General features: G+C 43.2%; 1 protein-coding gene across 3 annotated transcripts in view; it reads left to right on the top strand.

The window, feature by feature from the left end:
* The window catches only part of Fbxl13 (F-box and leucine-rich repeat protein 13), a 161,852-nt gene that overhangs the window by 135,083 nt on the left and 4,677 nt on the right, over positions 1–22,092 (top strand). For all 3 annotated transcript variants that reach the window (NM_177076.4, NM_001199632.1, XM_006535728.3), the window contains 2 exons: positions 10,053–10,136; positions 20,096–20,230. In NM_177076.4, coding sequence (NP_796050.2) covers positions 10,053–10,136; positions 20,096–20,230 — 219 coding nt within the window. The remainder of the gene's footprint in view (positions 1–10,052; positions 10,137–20,095; positions 20,231–22,092) is intronic.

The raw sequence follows: 22,092 nt of genomic DNA, 5'->3' as shown, positions 1-22,092 counted from the left end.
TGGTCAGGTGTAGGCATGTGTGATAGTTTGTATATTCTTGGCCCAGGGAGTGGCACTATTAGAAGGTATGGTCTTGGTGAAGTAGGTGTGTCACTGTGGACGTGGACTTAAGACTCTCATTCTAGCTACCTGGAAGTCAGTATTCTGCTAGCAGCCTTCAGATGAAGATGTAGAACTCTCAGCTCCTCCTGGACCATGCCTACTTGGATGCTGCCATGTCCCCACCTTGATGATAATGGGCTGAACCTCTGAACCTATAAGCCAGCCCCAATTAAATGTTGTCCTTTGTAAGACTTGCATTGGTCACGTGACCAATTACTTTTGAAAGTAATCTGCTGTGTTTGAGGGACTTATGGCACACTGGGCTGGGGTAGCAGTTAGAGAGCAAGAGAGCAAGAGTGGTGGCTGAGGGGACTGAGGTGGCTGAGGTGGCTGAGGTGGCTGAGGGGGCTGAGGGGGCTGAGGTGGCTGAGAGGGCTGAGGGGGTTGAGGGGGCTGAGGGGGCTGAGGGGGCTGCTGAAGCCTGGTTTAGAGAAGAGAGGAAGGCAACCAGACCTCTTCAGAACAGCAGTGCATGTCAGCTCCATTGGAAAGATGACCCCACAGAGGAGGGTGGAGGAGGAAGTGAGAATGATATTGTGTGCTTTAGACGAGTGAGGGTTGGTCAGCTCAGTTATACTTAACAGTTGGACCAAGTAATAGGAGCGTAGAAAAATACTCATCCACGTTTTTCAATAGAATTGTTTTGTTTTGTTTTGGGGGGGAGTGATACGTTTCCTTTCCTAGCTTGTAACTTCCCTTGAATATTGGTACTTTTATATTGTATAGTTCAGAACAGAACTGTGTGACTCTGTGAAGATATAGAGCCTACAATTAATAGTTCACAGAATTCTTTGTTAATTAAAAAAAAAGACTTACTGATGATATTTGTGTTGGACTTCCTCAACATATTATTCTAAATTATTTTTCACTAACATTCTAACAGCACCAAAAGAAATGCGGGTTACAGGAAAAATGCCTTGAAATGGTTTGTTCCTCCTGAAAGTTATTCTGCTTTCCAGCGTGCTCTCTGATTGTGCTCCACGCATACAAACCGCATGTGTGCATGCACAAACGCAGCCTTATACCCTGCTGTGGAAACCTAAGCGTGTTACACGATATTATTTACATAAATAGCCTCGGCTCTTCTCTTCTTGAGAAGTTTATTCATTAATTTGTTACTTTCTTACTCCTCTCTAGCTCCTGCTACAGCTAAGGTCTTCTGGGCTCCCATATGAAAAGCATCTGCTGTTGGGTTTGGCCCGTTGTTTCCCTGTGAGCTTGCTAGGGTTTGAAGCGGTGGAAGAGACCAGGTGCTGGAGGTGTAGTGTCAATGCTGAGGAGATACCACCGTAGCCATGGTGCCCAGTGGGAAGCAGTTTGGTCATGTGGCAGGGGGCGGAGTGGGGTGAGGGCCCACCATGAGAACTGATTGGTGCTGTGTCAGGGCAGAGCAAGCCCTGTCCAGGCCTTGAGGACTTCCTGCTCATCGTGCTGTAGCTTAGCCATGGAGATTCTTGCACGGTGGACCAGCCAGCCATCAGACTCCTGAGGTCACTAGCCCCTTTTCAAACAAAGTCCTTGATTTTCTCTTGATTTACAGCTATGGATGAGATCTTTGATTTAGCATATTTATCTTAAACTTTGCAGGCTTACTTGTCCTTTATAGAGACCCCTGGAAAATTAGTTAAAAAAAGCTGGGCAAACTATGAGACCTTATATAATTTTATAGTTTTTTTTTTTTAAATGGTGTGCAGGACGGGTTATGACATTCTCCGCACTTGTTAAAAAGTGTTAAAGAGTGTCACTAAGATAGCCATGATTTCAAACATTATAATGCGGTACTCGGAGGCTGGAACAGCGGGAGCAGGAGCTTGAGGCTCCCTGGGCTGTATAGTGACCTTGTCTCAAAGTAATAATAAATTAATAAATACACCTAAAAATTGAAATGTGTTTCCAAGCTGAAACGAGAATGACTTACAGCATTGTGGCTGCCAGATAAGTTATGACATATTTGTTCTAATGTTCACATTCTATAATGCCTGGGCTATTTTTCCAGGCTTTCTATAAAGTTAGGTATCTCAGAAGGCAAGCCAGTGAGTTATGAAAAGACAAACCTCATCTTAATCTAATATCAATCTGTCTCTCTAGCCTTCATCTACCTCACTCTCAAGTGTAAGACGTGGTTTGCTTATGAAATCAGTCAGATGTTCACCGGAGAGATCAGCTGACCATGCGTGTTCCCTTGAATATCCTCTCTTACCACCAAGGAACATGATTCCACCAGCAGAGATGGCGATTTTATTAATAAATGCTTCTAACAAGAATTTGGGCAAGTCAGACACATATTTATAGGTGGCTGAATGCTTAACTCAGTGGTAAAGGTGTATACTCAGAATTCCTGAGGCCCAGTGTTCAATCCCCAGTATATTAAACTCCTAGGAAATACTGAAAATAAAGCAGGAGAGTTAGTACAAGGTCTAAAAGACCCTTAGTCAGCTCAAAACAGGTCTCCAAACTTTTAGCAGATTTAAAGGGAAAGCTTTGTAAGAAGACAAAAGTTTTAAATAAATACCAGCTAAAATGAAGGACAGAATTTAAAAAGCCATGTTTAATAACCTATTTAGACAAGGATCACCAAGAAATACTAAAATCATGGATCAGAAGGTTGTCGTCAAACTGTATCCTAACATCCCGAAAGAATTGCACCACGGATTTAGTAAATACGGAAAGATATGCTTCTAATGGAGCCATGTAGTAGTGAACCCTAAGTCAAGTGCCCCAGCAGCACCCCCAGGTGTAGAACAGCCTGATGTAGGGACCCCTGGGGGATGGGGCAGCACTCAGGCAATATTAAAAAACATGCCGAGGCAGAAGCAGGCAAATACAGGCTACAAGTCATTGTACAATTAACTGGCATTTGCTTTTCAAAAATTGTCCTGGGCTGGGAAGATATGTCAGTCTCAAAAACCATGAAGACCCAAGTTTAATCCTTAGAACCCCATATGGAAAGCTGGGTGTGGTGGCATGAACTTATGAAATCCCAGCACTGGGGAGATAGAGATCGGCAGAGTTTTGAGGCACACAGGCATAGTCTAGCCTAATCAGCCCTCCCCACAAACAAACAATGATTATACGAACAAAGCTGGTAGCACCTAAGGAAGATGACATCTGAGGCTGTTCTGTGGCAGATGCACACATGCACACATGCACACATGCACACATGCACACATGCACATTCATACCTGAAGGATTTAGGTAAGGGATACAAAGATATTCCTTCTAATACTCTTTGAACCTCCCTGTAAATTTGAATGTTTTTAATATAGAGTTGGAAGATGTTTTAGATTTATGTTGGTGGTGTTCCAACCAGGGGTAGGATGACTCAGCCAGAGCAGGCACCCCATCCCAACATGCTCCCCATCCCAACCTTCAGTAACCAGTTCATTGCCAATGTCTATCTATCTACATTAGCTAAACAGATCCAGATGTAAATCTGGGGGAAATGTTCAGCTCTCAAAGGCCTTGTGTGCACGGCTCTGTTCCTGGCAGAGCTCTGTCTTCCTCCCACTGATCCCAGTGATCCCAGGCTCAACTACTTCCAAGCAACTCACATTTTCTAAATGAAGTCTATGCTCATGCCATTTCCTCAGCCTGAAAGGCTGTCCCCATTATGTTTATTGCTTGTCAAAGTCACAATCTTTAGGGTTAATAAAGTTTTCTTCCTCTTTGAAAGTTCAGCTAGACCAATACCTTTGCCTTCCAATTGGAAGCAGTCATACCTACTGAGTGGTCCTTACACTTCTCTTAAAACACAACGCCCCTTTTTCTTGCATTTGGTTACTGTGTCACAGTGCTTCCACACCAGGGAAGCTTTGTTGCTCTCTGTCATACGTGTTGGGTACAGATTTCTGAGGATGGTGTGCAAGGGACTTAGGACTTGATGCCTGCTTTCTTTTGAATCCTATGCCTTGAGACCACATCCCTCAGTGAACCTGATTCTATACTATAAGCTTCCTTCCCTCTGATTCCTGGGTACCTTGGCTCTATGTCCTTCAGTGCTGTGGCTATGGAGAAGCAAAATGCTTGCAGACATGCTGGGAACCCAGAGCCTTTCATTCTCACAAGGCTGCGGTTCTGTTGATAGCTCACCAGACCACCACACTGGCTGTTTTCCTGTGTTCCACCTCACTAGGCAATTTAGCCTCTTTAAAATGTCTTTTCTTTTATTGAAAATAGTTTCTTTTCTCACATAATATATGCTGATATGGTTTCCTCTCTCCCAGTTTCTCCCCACTTTCTCTCTCATCCAGATCCACCCCCTTTCTGTGTCTCAGAAAAACACAGGCTTCTAAGGGACAATAATAAAATATAACGAAATGTAATCAAACCAAAACTATCACATTGGAGTTGGTTAGGACAAGCAAAAGGAAAAGAGCCCAAGAGAAGGCCCAAGAATCAGAGACCCACTTGTTCAAAAACTCAGGAATCTCACGAAAACACAAAAGTGGAAGCCATAACACATACACAGAGGACCTGCGCAGAATCTAGCAGGAGATTCTGTGCTTGTTGCCTCAGTCTCTGTGAGGTCATGTGAGCTTTGATCATGTTGATTTAGAGGGCCTTGTTTCCTTGGTATCCTCCATCTCCTCTGGCTCTTATAGTCTTTCTGCCTTTTCTTGCCCAGGGAGCCCTGAGCCCTGAGGGACAGACCTGATGGAGACATTCCATTTAGAGCTGTATTCTTCAAGGTCTGTGCTTTGCATATTGTCTGGCTGTGGCTATCTGTATTTGTTCTCAGCTGCTGCAGGAGGAAGCTTCTCTGGAGATAAACTTAGCATCTTTTTATACCTCAGGAAGACAAACCCTGGCCTCTGCCCTGTAAAAGGACTCATGCATTTGGCTGACTTTGGGAGAATAAGAAAGACTTCATAGTTAAACCCCAGAACTATGCAGCAAGGAGGTACCAACTGCCCTTTGCGGACTGAGGCCCAGCAACCCCATCTTACTGGACTCTCTTCCCCCTCCCTCCCAACTCCAATCCCCCCTTGGAACTAGTCAACCCCAAAACAAACAGAGAGGTAATACCGACAAGCTTAGTAGTTTCCTCTGGAGCGATTTGCTGTGTGGTTCAGAAAGTCACCCACTGCACTGTGTAGTTCTACACCTGCCATTCTGTTTCACTTCTGCTGTGGGATGCTGGCCTCTGAATACAGCAGCCACTATGATTCAGTCAATGCAGCTGCCCAGAAGACCCACAGGGTCAGGCCACTGACATTCTCTCATAAGGAAGTGGGAGGGTCCTTAGACCTTCGTCTGAGATTCCAACCACTCGTTCCTTCTCATGCCCGTCCATCTTAGCTGTATGGAACCTGTCCGGCTATACACGGTCTTAGGCGAGAAGCTGCAGTAGTTAGAAGGTAAAAGGTTAAGGGGCAAGAACATCAGGGTTGGGCCATGGGGTTCTACTGTGGGGAAGTTGCCATCCGTCATAGCGTGGGGTTTTGGTGATGCAGCTCTTCGAGAGTTACCAGTGTTCTACACTACAGGCAACCCCTCGCTCATGCTCCTGAAAGCCAGCTGAGTAGATCTGTTAGTTCACCAAACAGACTTGCGCGGGATTCTTCTGTCATTGATGTGTTCATTCACATCTTCCCAAGAAAACTTAAGGTGACAAATGCCTTAGACTATTCTGTTCTTTCTGTTAAGTATGAGCATCCTGCTAGCTTTTCAGGTGGCTCTAACTCTTCCTCTAAGACTGCCCAGGTAGAGTTATCACCTGTTACTGATGGTCAGGACATGGGCTGGGCCTTTCCAGGCTCTTGGCTTCTTACTCAAAAACTGAAATGAAGGCTTACACAGACCTGCAAAAGTAACAAGGAAAGTTTATTCAAAGCAAAGAGACAGGTCAGATATACTGCCAAGAGTGTCAGCCGGGCCGGCCTATGAGTGAAGGCACTCAAGGTCCCCACTGTTGTTTTGGGTTTCATTTTATGGTGTTCAAATTAAGTTTTTGGTCACCAGATGTGTAGTTTGGGTGGTCCTTTCTTTAACTGACAAGTTTTTATTACATAAGCCCTCACTGGCTGTACGTGTCATTCCCTACAGTGCAGTCATATGCACACTCAATTAGGAATATGCAGAGATGGAAAATAGGGCATGGAAAAGAAGAGTTCACATAGAAGACAGAGTTTGTCTCATAGCATATGCCCCCAAACCAGTTAAGGCCAGATCAGCCATCTGTTTTTTGTTTATTTTGTTTTTGTTTTTAATTTTTGTTTTATATATATATATATATATATATATATATATATATATATATATATATATATATACCTGGATACACTGGGGACATGTTTGTAGAAAGTATCTATGTTTCATGGTCTTTAGGGAGATCTGTGTGTACTGGAAGCTTGATACAGTGGTGGCCTTAGGTCACTAACAGATTGACCTAAGTGCGTTATTTTGTAAAGGGCTGCTTGTTTACTGTGCATGAAGGTAAGAGGCTCATGCTGCCAAATGCATTGTTAGGAAAGTGGTGTTTGCATAGCCAGAACCTAGTGGAGTCCCAGGTTGCTAAACTGTTCCCTATGCTCGCTTGCCTCAGGCTCACAGGAAGAGGCCTCACCATAGCACTGTGATTGGACCACTGCTCCCATCTTTCCCTTTCATGGTTATCATGGTCTGTGGTACCTGGGTGTCTACCTACCCAGGCCGTGGACATCTTGGCAATAAACAGCACCTACTTGATGTCTAGGCTTCCAGCTTCTATATTAGACTTCCATCAGTATTATGCCTGTTAAGTGACTCCTCAACAAACTGAGCAATTACAATTCCCAGACTTGATGCTACAGGTCTTTAAAAGAAAATTTGCAAAGATAACTGTCAGCTGTCTCAGAGAATCCCTCCCAGTTCGGCACATTTCTGAATCTCATAGAGTGGAACGGAACACTTACATACCAGGTGTTCATTAGGGCAATTATCTGAGAGGCTCAAAGTCAAAACACAAAAAACAATTAAGAAGGTGTCAGGTTGGCTGGAATAGGGCATGTCTCTCATTGGCCTCATTGCCAGGAGTAGGTGGCACTGTCTGGTCTGCTGGCTTCCACATCCTGGTTGACTGTCAGAGTTGTTTACTCAGCCGCTGGGCTATATGGTAATACGTGAGCAGGGGCATAATGACATCACAAATACCATCTTGTCAACAGATGATCACGTAGGTCTGAGTCTACCCAACAGAAATTCGTGACACACAGGCAACATCTGTGCCCATCTTGGGCAGAAGGATGACAGGAATATTTTATGGTTTTATTACACAGATGAAGAGTGTTTATTGAGACGAACGGTTCTAGGCCTGTTTCATTTAATTGGTTTATTTATGGAACCATGCAACCAGCACCAAGGTCTACCCCAGAATACTTCCCTCACTCCCAAATCAGACGCCTCTGCTCAGCCTGTCTCGCCCTCCAGCTGGTTCAGGCAAGCGTGGGTCTACTTTTCCGTATGTTTGCCTGCTCTGAACTTCAATGGAATCGCGTGTGGTGTTTGAGGTCTGGCTTCTTTCACTTAGAATCATATTTCCAAGGGTTATTCAGAGAGTGGAATGCACCAACACTCCTTTTTCTTACCGACTAGCATTCTATTGTAGGGATAAATTGCATCTTTTTTATACTTCCATCTCTTGGTAAATATTCGTGTGTTGCTTCTGAATACCATTACTAAGAACACTTGGGCACAAGTCTTGTGTGAAGATATGTTTTAAAGATTTATTTATTTACTTATTTATTTTATGTGAGTACACTGTTGCAGTCTACAGATACACCAGAAGAGGAAGTCAGATAGCATTACAGATGGTTGTGAGCCACCATGTGGTTGCTGGGAATTGAACTCAGGACCTGTGGAAGAGCAGTCACTGCTCTTAACCACTGAGCCATATCTCCAACCCAGTGGAAATATGGAAATATGTTTTATTCTCAGTTATAAACCCACAGAGCAGTATAACTGCCAGTCCATGTGGTAACCCTGGGCTTCACTTTCTGAGAAACAGTCAGACTGTTTTCCAGAATGGCTAGTCCACTTTTTTTTTTGGCCAGGATTATATGTGTCAGTTTTCCCATACCCCTGCTTACACTCTTTGTGTCTCTTCTTAATTATAAACATCTTAGTAAATTAGTTGTGGTATCTTATTACATACTTAAGCAACAGCTAATATCCTAATTCACAGTTGAGTACTTGTCCTTTAATGAGCAATTAGAGTATTAAACATGGCATTCCATTTTCATATTTTAATTTTAAAGTTATGATGATGATGTTGGGGTGCATGTGCTGAAGCCCATGTGTGGAGGAAAACTTTATGGAGTGTTTTTCTCCTTCTCCCTTCATGTGTGTTCTGTGGGCCGAACTTTGATCTATCCGGCTTATATGACAAGGGTCTAACCTTTTTTTTTTTTTTTTGTAAGTAAAGCGTTAAGGAGCATATAGACTGACAAGTGTCTTATTTAACAAGTGAACTTCTGTAGCTAGGCTTTGAAAATTCCAGCTTGTCTACAAAAGTAAAATCTAACTGCCTCAGAGACCATTCCCTAGAAGATACCTCAAAGGATAAGAAATACTTTTTATTTTTGAGCATAGGACACAGAGATGAACTCTGCATGTCTTGGAATAGCTCAACTCCTCCAGTTCTTCTAGCATAAAAACAAAACAGCCCACATCCACATCTGGAATGCAGGCCGTGTGTGCTGGCTCCACAAGGCAGAGTTTGTCCTCTGACAGGAGGAGTCCTAGCAAAAGGCTCCACAGTCCTAATGAAGTGAAGGGCACAGTCATGCCATGTGGAGCTAGTGCACGGGACTATTAGACAAATGGAGATATCACAGTTAGGACACAGGCTTGGGGCAAGTGCTTTCTCCTTTGATCCGGACTTAAAAATAAAATCTTTTTCTTTAAGTGAAAGTTATCTAAAGGAGTAAAACACGATCTGATATCTGCATAAGCCATTTCCTGTTATGGCTCAAACATTGCACTTAAGCATAAACACAAGAAGCACAGACCCCTGGCTGTTTCTGACTCTGCTCCATCGGTGGGCCTTGGAGTCACCGAATTGGCAATAAATCCTGCTTGTGTCAACCTGACGGAGTCCTGAAATAATCTTTATACAAAACAAGAGCAAAGAGGCTGAGGCTGTGTCTTAGCAGAGAAGCTGCCGATGCCTGAGGTCCCGGGTTCATCCTCAGCACAAGCTAGCATGCAGGTGTGTGCACACAGGTACACACACATGTGCACACACACACACACACACACACACACACACACACACACACACACACAGGTGGGTGGCATCTGTAACCCAGTTTATCAATTCATCAGTGTTTATCAGAAGGTTTTGCCAGTCAGTTCTTGGGGAAACTGCCTAGACTCAGCATAGCACAGTCTGTGCACAGCAACAGAAGGGCTCGGCGATGCAATCTGCTATTTCATCTTTAAACCTGGAAAGAAAGTAGGCTATTGGTGGTTGCTTATGCCTCTAGATCTTTTAATAAAGATCTGTTTCCTTTCTCTTTCAGAAATTAAGCTTATGAAATGAACTAAAGATTTTGAGGGGCTTTGTTGTTGTGATTGTTAGGAATGAATAAGAACCTACTGACAAATTCCCTAGCTGTATAAAGTGCTTTCAAGTGAAGTCAGATCACTTGGTTCGAATAGCATTTATCTGAACACTGATAGAAACAAGTGATGTCTTAGGAGTTTTCTAGCTCTGGAACTCTGTAGCATTTTTTAACCAAAGTATTAGAGACAACTGAAATTTTTATTTAATGGTTTAGTCGTAACTAAGACTAATAATTTTCTTACCAAAGTAAGCCCACAGTTTGTTAGATACAAAGAGGTGGGACCCACAATGTACCTTTATTTAGCCTTTATCAATGATCACTCTTCTATGTTATTAGTTTGTAAAAATGGCTCTTGGCTACATCCCATACTAAATTGTACTTACAAAATGATCTTTATATTTTCAGGGCATGACCATACTTTCCAGACACAGAAAACTGAGGGAAGTTTCTGTGTCTGACTGTGTCAACATCACTGACTTTGGAATTCGGGTAAGATGAATAGGGTTTTCTGCCGAAGGGTTAAGATTAAAAATTAAGCTCCAATTGAATAAACATTATAAGTCCCAATAGAAAAGGGCAACAGGAGCTGACTCACACACGGGACGGGGACTCACGCACAGTCAACTCCGGTCGTCATGGTTTGAAGCTAAAACGTTGCTCACTCAGCCCTTAAAAGGCTATGAAGCCTTTAGGAGGTGCAGCCTGGGTGGCAAAGTAGACAGCTTCACCAGCTCTGGAAGGCTAGAGCTAGCCCTGGGTCTGGCCTGTCTCTGCTCCATGTGAGAAAAGAGCTCTCTGCCATGCCGTGGCCACGAGGACTGCTGCCATACTTTCCCCACCACCATGGACTGATGTTTCTCTGAAACCATGGCCAGCACTGGCCAGCCTCCCTTGGCGGCTTTTGTTGGGTGTTTTTATTCACTGGAACACAAAGGTGGCTAGTGTGTTCCACTGGTTCTCAGCAAGGCCTCTGTAGCCTGAGGTGGCAAGGAAGCTTTGTGGCCTCATTTCTTCCCCATCTACTCTCTCCTGTCTCTGTGTAAAACTCATAGGGTACATAGATGCATTTACTTGGAGAGTGAGGAACGTCTATGTGGCTCAGAGTCCTTGCAAATTGTGAAAATATTCTATAAGAGAGAATATTAAAATATATAATCTAACCATGAAAACTGTGGGAGTTTAGACACTATACAGATATCTAGCAGTTTGGAGGTCGAGTTATGTAAACATAGTTTGTAATGTATGTCGATGGAATGGACAGCATGAAGTAAGTGATGGAGTAAGATGGATTGCTCTGTGCTGGAAGAGTTCATGCGAAGGGGAAGGGTCCCTAGGCGTGGCCCGAGAAACATGCAGCCCTTGCACACTCCACATAAGCCAAGGAAATGTTTTAGCATCTTAAGCATCTAAATGAGTGTGTGTGGGGAGGAGACAGACAAAGACAGGCAGAGAGCAAGAGAGCAAGAACATGCACATGCAAGAGAGAGAGAGAGAGAGAGAGAGAGACAGACAGACAGACAGACAGACAGAACACTACCCAAAAGTGTGTGTTGTGCATTGGACAAGGAAGAAATGAAAATTACGCATGAGAAACTGTTAACCCATTGGAAGCATCGCATAAAAATGTGTTGGGAGCTAAAAGATTCCCAAACTAGGAAAGCATTAGGCTAAGTAGGAAGAAAGGGAACCACTGAAGGGAAGAAAGGCGCGACACTTTCTTACAGGGAATAAAAAGCTAATTGCTCAAGCGATGGGTACCACAAGCGTTAGCTGAGAAGTCTGCGGAGTGTGGGAATGTTTCTGAGCAGGACAAACCGGATGACGCTTTCCATGATGACTCGAGCAGTGCTGGAGTACGGCACAGACTGAAGAGCTGCATCGGTCAGCCCATGCTGAGACCTTAGCATAGCATGTCTGGGGCTGACGGAAGCTCAGGGACAGCTGAAGCACTCTTCTGATTTTACAGCTGAGAGAACTAATGGCTGAGAGGTTACAACTGATAATAAAAGGGATCACAAATGCTTAGGTACATGGAACTTGCTATGAAAAGAAGCCAAAAGATTCCTATAAGTAAAAGTTGTAGTTTAATTGAAAAGTGAAACAAGTATCACACAGGGCCTTATCCAGTAGCCTTATCCAGTCAGGCTTTCAAAAAAAAAAAAATTGAAAAGGTGGCAGATCAAAGATTTAAAATACAAAGCAGTTAAGCATCATTGCAAATAAATGTGTCATTAAGATGACTCAGTATTGGGCTGGAGCGATGGCTCAGTCTTTAAAGGCTAGGCTCACAACCAAAAATATGAGATGATTCAGTATTGATGTGGCATTATACTGTTATTAATGTCTTACATTGTTTTTGACAAGTCTTGATGCCGAGTCAGTCCACACAGACACACAGACACACCTGCCTGTTAATAATTTTTGTATGTATTTATGAGATACAGTACCATATTTTACAATGTTTATATACAGTATGAATCCATCTACTTAACTACCCACTTAAACACTCATTTATCCATTCATCCATGGGCCAGGAGTAAGATTTGTATCATGCAGTGCATTGCAGAACCCAAACAACAATGGAAGACTTGACCCACATGCCAGGAGTGCTCTGTTAGGGAAGCAGACTCAGTGACACGACTCTAGTCTGCTTGAGAGAAAAGACTGTTTATTTGAGCTAGTAGCTAGTAGTCAGTTCAGTTGTGGGCAGTTATAAATGTTAGATAAGTATTTACCGAATGAATGAAGACCAAAGTAAAAGTTAAGAATCTTGCCATTCTAGTCTTGAGTTACATTTCTTAGAGAGGAGGCAGTTGTGTTTGACCGGTGAGTGAATCTTTCAGAAGTTTTCTAGTGAAAACTATGCTATGATATTAGCCTCTAAATATTCATCACGTTAAAAATGCTTCTTGGAATAAGGCTGAGGCTAAGAATCAGAAAACTCACTTTCTGCCATTTGCTTTTGATCTTCTGGGCTCCAGGCACTGCCCCCCCCCCCCACTCTTCTATAGTGCCTAAATTTATACTGTTTTTAGGTGCTGGAGAGTCTAAGCAAAAGTATGCACTTTTGTTAACTCTTATTATCATAAGCAAAATTCTGGCATGTTTTTTAAAAATTTAAACTTTCCAAATTGCTCTCTATTTTCACTGATCTAAAGACATCTTTTTAAAAGAATTATTTCATTATTAGTTGCACAAGACCAGATGTTCTATTCAGAAAAAATTTTCTGTCTCATCATCTCTCCATTTATTCCTCCTCCCTGTTCTTGGTGTGTGAGTGTGAGTATGAGTGTGTGTGTGTGTGTTGGCTTTTGAACAGTCCAAGTATCTACCTTGTTCAACCACTGCCCTCTTCTCGCAGATTGGCCTCTAACTATCCTGTTTCGTACATGCATGTCTGGAGTTTAAGAAGGGTTTATTCATGGACCCTGAACAGCAAACGTGAATCATGTCCATGTGTCTCATTCCTTATCTTCAAAACTATTCACTAACTTTTAAGTAGTCCTAAAATATTGTTTATGCAAGATTCTCATCAATAATATTTTTATCCATTGATATCTCCACCCTCCAGTGCTAAACCAAAGCTGATTTTGGTAGCCTTTGATACATCCTGACTCACAATGCCTAAGATGGGCTCTGCAAGTCAGCTCCCCTTAGCAACAATTTTTGAAAAGATCAACATTGATTTCTATTTAGTTTCCAGCATTAAGTCATGCAGTAATTATCAAAGTATGAGAGTTTGATAACTACACCTATTCTCCAGGGATGAAATTGTGCTTGTGGGTTGAAAGGGGAAGAACAATCAAGATTCCTAGTCAAACCGGCCTTAATCCCTGGCCTCTGATGCAGCAGAGGCTCTGAGCTGTCCTGTACAGGGAAGTAGACCAGGCAAACAGTTTGGCTTTCTTGGCTCTGGCTCCGGTGTCCAGGGAAGCCTTTGCAGTCGTCTCTCTCCAGGGGAGTATTGACTAAAATGTCTATGATGAAGAAGCTCCCAGAGGATCTCAGGCTGTGGGATTTTTTAAAAGGTCCTAGGAGAGGAGCTAAATGATTTCTTAGTAGACTTAAAGGGATGGTCATCTGGTACTTGTTAAAAAAGCAGCAGCCACAAAACCTGGAACAATTAAGAGCTGCATTTTGGAAATCCCTGTCGAGTAGATCATCCACACTAAGGACAGTCTCCCGAGCTTTATGATAACACAGCAAATGCCAGGAGACTCATGGAATGTAGATGCAACTGGGGGGTGGGGGTGGGGGACACAGATACCAGAGCTTTATTATTTCTTCATTGGCTGTGAGCAAAAGCAGGGATCTCAGCTTTGTGTTGCTCTTGACGCCAATGTGTTTCCAATTGTCAGCCGTCCAACAGGATCTGAAACTTGCCAGACTTCAAAGGATGTGAACTTCAACAGCTTCTCAGAGTCCCATAGCATATAGGGTTTCAAGGGAGTCTAGAGCGCTGGGTACCATGTTCTCTTGGCAAAGAACTAGGTGAAGCCTAGTAAGTCCCGCCCCAGGCCCGGCTTCCTGCCCACTCCCACCGAGAGAGCCAGGAGACAGCTGAGGTTTGGCTGAATTTCATAAATGACCCACACATCTGTTATCTTCATGTAAGTGTCCACAGAGAACTACAGGAGGACATGTTAAAAGCAAGACAATTCTTAGGCTGTTTCTGCTCTATGTAAGATGAAACTTGCCTAAGTTAAACGAAACCTGTCAGGTTGCCTGTAGGCAAAAATGAATTCCAGGAGTCCACTTTTCTATGACAGTATGAGTTTATGCCTCTACTTTTGATCCCTCTGCGACACCCTAGGGTTTGCCCATTGTGTCATGCCTGATGTGAGCAGGGTGCCTGCAGAGTGGCTCAGGAGGGCTGTAGTTCACTGGCTGTGGTTTCTGATAACTCTAGCAGGCCCATTTAGAATTTCCTTGCCGTGTTTCCTTTCTAAAGCCTTCAGGACATTACAGGTTAAAGGTGGTATCCCAGGCAGGCAGCTTTGGCCCATAATTCCTGAGTCTACTGCTGAGAGACAGAAGATGGCATTTGTGATGTAGTGATGGTGCTGTCTCTGCCAAGCACTTCTGGAGAACATGTGCTCTGTCTTCCCAAAGCCCATTCATTCTCTCTCTCTCTCTCTCTCTCTTGCCCTATATATGACACACACACACACACACACACACACACACACACACACACACAATATTTTTATTTCCCTCTTGCAGATGAGGAAAGTTAAAGTTAAAAGTGTGTTAGGGTCACACAGACCCAACAAATTCTTGCCCTCAGATTTTTCTGCAAGGCTGCAAGCCCCTCTTGACTTGTGGATTCTACTATATATATAAAACGAAGGGACAAAGCTGTACTGATGGTTCCTGAACTTAGTTTCTTAGGAAGTCTGAGATGCAGGAGGCCATACTTAGTTGGCCATTGGTCTCAGTTGCCATCCTCCTGAGAAACCGCAGGAAAAGGACAAGACTAGAGAGGGTGACCGGAGAGAAGCCCAGAAGCTCTTCCTAAGACTTACAGCCTAGGATTACTAAAGTCCTCTGCCCTTCTTGTCTACAGGGACTCTAGGGAGGCCAGGAAACCAGACCACTTACCTTGAAGAAATGGAAAGTGTGTGTCTTGATTATCCTTTGTCCAGCCTAGCTCATTTTTATTTTGTACATAAAATCTAAAGCAAGAATATTTGATCACACTGTAACTAACTGTGTGTCATTTACTGCAAATAAAAATAAAAACAAACAACAACAAAACACCTAATTTTAGTTGTGGTGTGCCTTGGCCCTAGCACACACCTTTAATCCAATAGCTTTCTGTAAACAGGATTAAATAAAGTCAACAATAGATCAAGAGGTGGAGCAAACAAGCAGTTGCCAGGGAATGAACTTAAGAGAAACCATAGAGAGTAAGAGGGAGTCAGGAGGACAGATAGAGAGACACAGGAAGTGGAGGGAGGGGCATTCAGCTTGAAGCGGGAGGAGAACTTGCCTTTTGGGATGCTGGCTGAGGAGGAAGGTCATCTGGGCGCTTTCTCTGCCTCTCTGAGGCAGCAGGCATGACCTGCTCTCATAATTTGCCACCAATTTAGCATAAGTACTGCACCAACATTTTTGCCTCAGGTTTTCCATGTCTGGAATGCAGTTGTGCATCTGGCTCCTGTGTCTTCATTGGTCAAATCGAATGACTGTGATTTTGTTAAAAAACAACCACAACATTATTTTGGATTTTAAAAAAAAACAAACTTTGCTTACCAAATATAATTTACAAAGAGAACTCCTTTTTTTTTCACATCATTCCCCAGTCTTCCCTTTAATTTTTCAGCATACATTCTGGTGCCACTTAGGGCTTCTTTCTTTCTTTCTTTTTTTTTTTTTTTCTTTCCTTTTTCTGATCTCCAGTTCTCCACCTCCTGGCTTCTTTTTATACACCTGCCACACTGTATATTTTGAAAATAATTTCCCTCTTTTAGTCCAAGTATATTATAGGATCTATGACATCAGTAAGCTATGCAGGTTTACTGACAACCATAGGTGTCCTGTTGAGAAAACATTTACTCAGAAAACAAATAAGACAATTTATCTTGCAGTTAGAAGGAAATATTAGAATTTCTAAGACTTTTATTTAGATTTTTTTTATTGACAGTATTTGTTTGATTATATCTATTTATAACAACACCAGGACAGGACTTCAGACTCTGCAGAGTGGGTAATCTAGCCAGGACCACCCCCACCTGCTCTGATGCCTGGCAGGATGGAGGCTGTCTTTGAGAAGATATACCTCCAAGTCTCATGACTGTCTGAGGTCCAAGCAACTGAAGTTCCACGTTTACCACACATAAGTCCAGAAATTGCATTCTTAGCTTTGAGCAAGCCCAAGGAGTCTTCGTTAAAGAAGTTCTTGAGAGCACAGTGTTTTCCCGGAATTATCAACAGAGGGAAAAACAAAACAAAACAAAACAAAAAACCTTCCAGCCTTGTAAGTGCTCCTAATTGGGCTGTAATGAGGCACACTGTCAGGAGACAGTGGCATGAAGAAAGACAACAGAGGGAGAAGTTTTTGGACAAGGAGCTGCCACCTGTTGAGGTGGATTAATCAGGCTTTGGGCAAAAGAACACTATTGTAGCAATCAAAAAATATGAGTCAAACTTAGTCCCAGCTACGTACCCAATTTAGGAATGTAGTTTTTAACCCCCGACACTGTGACTCAGCCCAGAAGACACAGGGAACACTCCGATATGTCGATGAAGAAATTTTCTGAAAAAGTGTTAACTCATGGCAAGATAGGACGAGAGACTAGAAAGGAGCCCGACTTGACCATGTTTTCATTTCTTTCTGCCTTCACTGTAAGAGATTGACTTGAAAGAGGCTTGGTGTAGCATTTTACAAGATACAGGAGATGGTGGGGTTGCTATGCGAGTGGCTTTAGAGCTTTAGAGCTGGCAGGGCACAGGGCAGCTGTCTCTGGAGGAGAAGAGGGGATTTCACTGTGTGAGCGAGTTGTAACATGTCTGCAGACATAGAACCTCAGGGTGACTTACACAGCTCTAAAGGAAATAATGGACTGTGGGACTTTAGCTCTCATAATTTGCCACTGATTTAGCATAAGTGCTGCACCAACATTTTTGCCTCAGGTTTTCCATGTCTGGAATGCAGTTGTGAATGTATCAGAGACTTTAACATTACTTTTAGAGTTATTGAATTAAAAAACCTCCAAACATTTCAGTTTCAGAGACTAGCAGAGCCATCCAAGATAAAGGCACAACAGGGAATGGATCCAGGTAGTCCAAAGACACTAACAGTGGGAACTGAAGAGAAGCCCTGAGGCTCCCTTTAAAGCTAGGAATTAATCTTATAGTTCTAAATTGCTTATTAATTATTATCACCCCCTGTGTGTGTGTACATGGGTGAGCCATGGTATGTACATGTGGAGGTCAGAGGACAACTTTTGGGGTCTGTCCACTCCTTCCACTGTGGTTCTGGGTGTTGAACGATGGTAGTCAGGCTTCTAGAACAAGCACCTTTACCCACTGCGTCATCTCCTTGGCCTCACAGTTTAAACATGGTTCTTGGTAGGACTTGCCTCTGGGTCTTACTCTGTCCATTCTCTAAGAGGAAATGGTATTACTGCATATCTCGCAACATCAAAATTCTTGTATTATTAAAACAGACTTGATTTCCTGGAAGACACTTCCATAGGACCAACCTGCATCCTAGTATTGAACTGTGCTGTGTTCTGAATGTGATGCTTATAAAGACCTATAAAAACTAGCACCGTTCCATAGAGGACCCCAAGAGACTCACCATATTCTTACTGGCAAGTGAGCTGAGAGACAAAGCTATTGGTTCCAGTCAAAGGTGGATTCCTTCTGTACCACCCTGGATATGTCCCTGTGCTTGATTATCTCCAAAGACAGTGACCCTTCTATCCCCGACAGTGACTTCTTCTAATTTCTGGCAGTACTCAGTTCTAGACAGGTCAGATTTCCATGTAAAGTTAGTCACAGCACAGGGGTGAGTCAGGCATAGTAAATGCTGACCCCTGTGGAAAACCCAAGCTCTGCACGAGCTCAAAAGCAATCGCCCTTGGCAGCTGTGGTCAGAAAAAAGGTAATTACCCAGACTTCTTTCTCTCTGTAAGTATACATATTTTAGCATTGGCATCATACACAAAATCTACTAGCAGCTAATATTTAGTCTTCAAAAGTTTCAACTGTCAAAAGCTGTAGTTCATCACAGTGCTGCACCTGCATATGGATGGATGTATACACTGGAGTGGCTACGTCACCCTCATTGGCACCATCCCCTCTTACACTTAATTATCTTGTGGTGAGAAGATTTCAAATCTAAGTGTAATTTTCAGTGTATGCCTGTGCTGGCTAGTTTTTGTCAGCGTCACCTGATCTTATTTTATTTTTATTCCTCCTCCCATGCTGTGTGTGTGTGTGTGTGTGTGTGTGTGTGTGTGTGTGTGTGTGTGCGCGCGCGCGCGCGCACTACCCATAGAGGCCAAAGAAGGCATCAAATTCCCAGAGTTGGAGTTCATGAGGTTATGAACGGCTTGACCTGATTACTGGGAACCAAACTGGTCATCTGCCGTCTTAACTGCTGAGCCATCTCTCCAGATGCTCATTGGTTTTATATAGTATCCACTAAGCTGTGAAGTCATTGCAAAGCAGTAAACTAGCACATATAGTATTAGGTGTCAGACTGGGACTTTTAAGAAAAATCTGCTGTGTTGCTTCTCTTCCCTTCCCTCCTGTGTCCTTCCACCCTCCTATTCCACCCTGCCTTAGTCAGGGTTTCCATGGCTGTGAATAGACACCATGCATGACTAAGTCAACTCTTACAAAGGACAGCATTTAACTGGGGCTGGCTTATAGGTTCAGAGGTTCAGTCCATTGTCATCATGGCAGAAAGCATGGCAGCGTCCAGGCAGGCCTGGCACTGGAGACAGAGCTGAGAGTCCTGCATCTTTTCCGGAGGTAAACAGAAGAAGGCTGGCTTCCAGGCACTAGGAGGAGGGTCTCCACCCCCACAGTGACAAACTTTTTCTAACAAGGTCACACCTACTCCAATAAGGTCACATCTAATAGTGTCAGTCCCTGGGCTAAGCATAGTCACACCCCAGAGCCTCCTTTCTGTCACCTCATTTATTTAAATATAGATAGACATTATAAGCCGGGGTCCATAGATGAGACGTATGGGTTTTGTCTTTTGAAGTCTTGGTTACCTTGCTCAGTATCATACCTCCCAGCTTCGTCATTTCCCTGAAAATCTCCTGACTCGGGTTCTCTTCCTAGCTCAGCAAAATCCCACTGTGTCTGTACAGGGGGCTCTTGCTCTCTATCTATCTGCTGATGGCTTCTAGGCGGCTATACAAGGATCTCTGTGACAGATGATCACTGTGGGATTTCAAAATGATGCTGCAGTATGGTATTGTTTGCCTGAATTGGAAGAGGAAGCTCCAAAAAGGCTATATTATTTGTCAAAATTTCAGAGGTCATCATGATGGAAAGAGAGTAAAACTCAAAGGTGTGTTCTTCCCACAGTGGCCCTGATATCTTTCATCTACTCTTGCACCCACACCTCCTTCCACACTCATCTGGATATACCAATCACAACCACCAGCCGTGATATCAGACAGACTGGCTTTTGCTAGCAGGAATGTGGTATTAATGAACTGTTAATTTGACATGTATTTTTTGATATGCTGATTTGGGATGTACTGTTTTGTTGTCTGTTTTGTTCATGGGAAAAAAAATCTGTATTTAGGGGACCCAAATATATACTAAATAAACCACTGCAGGTAAAGTGGTTTCAGATGGATAGAGTGTTTGGGAAAAGACGAAGAGAAAGTAAAGGAAAACAAACAAACAAACAGACAACAAACACCTTTAAAGAAACCACCCCCCCCCCAAACCTGTGACCTTGGAATCTCTTCCAGGCATACTGCAAAACCTCGCTGTTGTTGGAACACTTGGACGTCTCCTACTGCTCCCAACTGACAGATGACATCATAAAGACTATAGCCATTTTCTGTACTCGAATTACATCTCTTAACATCGCTGGATGCCCAAAGGTATGCATGGCGGCTGGAGCACTGACAGGATCCAGGCAGGGCTGCACTTGAAGAGAGCTGCCTCTGTGTCTGCCGTGTCTGGTGGAGTCTTTGGATGCACTCTTCCATCTCCAAAGCAGAAGCAGCACTAGGATTTTGTTTGTGCCAAAGCTGCATTTATAAACATTCAATTATTCTCGTACAAATATAAATTTTTTGTTTTGTTGTTTTGTTTGTTTTTGGTTTTTTGAGACAGGGTTTCTCTGTGTAGCTCTGGCTTTCCTGGAACTCACTCTGTAAGCCAAGCTGGCCTCCTGTGCTGGGATTAAAGGTGTGTGCCACCATCACCCAGAATTATGTGCAAATATAAGTTTGTGCTAGAGATTCACTTAATGCATCAATGAGCAGATCAGCAAAGTCATAAAATCATGGCATACAGCATTAGAAAGAACTGGAGAGGAACTAAAGAAAGAATGTTGAATTATGGGTCTCAGGTTAGATCTGAAATTGGTTAATACCCTACAGGGCAACACAGCCAGAACCTTGGTTTAGAGTTTCTTCCAGACAGGAATAATTTGCATGTCTCCTCTATAAAAAAAAAACCACTAAGTATTAACATAAACTTCACTGACATTGTTTGACTCTCTACGCATTTCCTCAGTGGGGCAGATAGACAATGTCCCTGTAGTCTGTCGAAAGGTTATTTGGTCATCTTTGGTCTTAACTTTGAGAATCTATGACTTTCCTGAAAAAAGTAGGATGGAATAGCATGAAAGAAATAGTGTCATTACAAGCATTGACTATATAATCGCTTACAGGGAGAAGTAAGGCACAAACTGCTGACACTTAAATACTTCTTTTTCAGAATTTTCTTCTGTGTACAGAAATGTCAGAAATGGAGGTTTGTGTTTTGTTGTTTTAAAGGATGGAATAATACTTTCAAAGTATAATATAACCCACTTTCTTTTGTCTTTAGAAACCCTGAGTCTAGGTTAATAAGGCAGATCAAATACACACACGTAATTTCCCTTGAAGCTCTGCCACGATGGCCGCTGAGCAGTGAGAGTGCAGTAGGATAAGACAAACAGGAGGGACACAGGAGTAAGGAAACTGGGGACTTGAAAATAGGTGAACAGCTTAGGTGACAGAGCCAGCTGGGAATCCATGGGAACCCATGGGAACGCATGCTACAGGAGAGAAAGCTGAGGATGTCTGAGCCATACAATGGGCTTTAAAGCTTGGCAGCAGCACTGACTTCTGGAATGCTGTTAGGAGGGAGTTAAAGTCTGTGTTAAATACTCTAGAGACGCAGCGAGACCCCAGACTTCCTCTGCTCCACATCTCTGGGCAAGACCCCACCCAAACCAGAAGCAGGGACATCCATTTTCTCAACCCTGACAGTTCTGAAGTTCCAGACAAGGAAGTCTTTATTTCCCATCTTGAAAACCAAGAATATCTCCAGACACTGCCAAATGTCCCCTGGAGAGCAAAATTGCCATTGTCTAGAGATAGTGAGGCAGAAGGTCTCTGCAGGGAAAGGCCATGCTGCACTGGGAGTTTGGGTACAAAAGTGAAATGGGGAACAAGGCTCCAGAATTTGGAGAGCAGACAAGTTAGCGTTAGCACTTTCCCTTCTCACTCAGAATTCAGACTGTGGCTGCCAGAACTTCCCTTCAGGCAGGAGATTAGATGCCTCTTCTCTAGAGACCTTGCCAGCCCACAATGTAAGACAGAAAACTCCTGACAGGAGAGTGTTCTCAACCCCCCTCCTAGGTCACCCTTCACTCAGGTTTGGAGCGAGGCCTACACTGTACACTTAGCTCTCACTCAGAGGCCTGCCTTCCGCCGATAGCCGTAAATGCTTCCAGTTTAGATTTCAACAT

This window comes from Mus musculus, chromosome 5, assembly GCF_000001635.26.
Source record: "Mus musculus strain C57BL/6J chromosome 5, GRCm38.p6 C57BL/6J".
NCBI classification, from domain to species: domain Eukaryota; kingdom Metazoa; phylum Chordata; class Mammalia; order Rodentia; family Muridae; genus Mus; species Mus musculus.
Note: the sequence above shows the minus strand (reverse complement) of the source record. Positions and strands in the feature narration are given on the sequence as shown.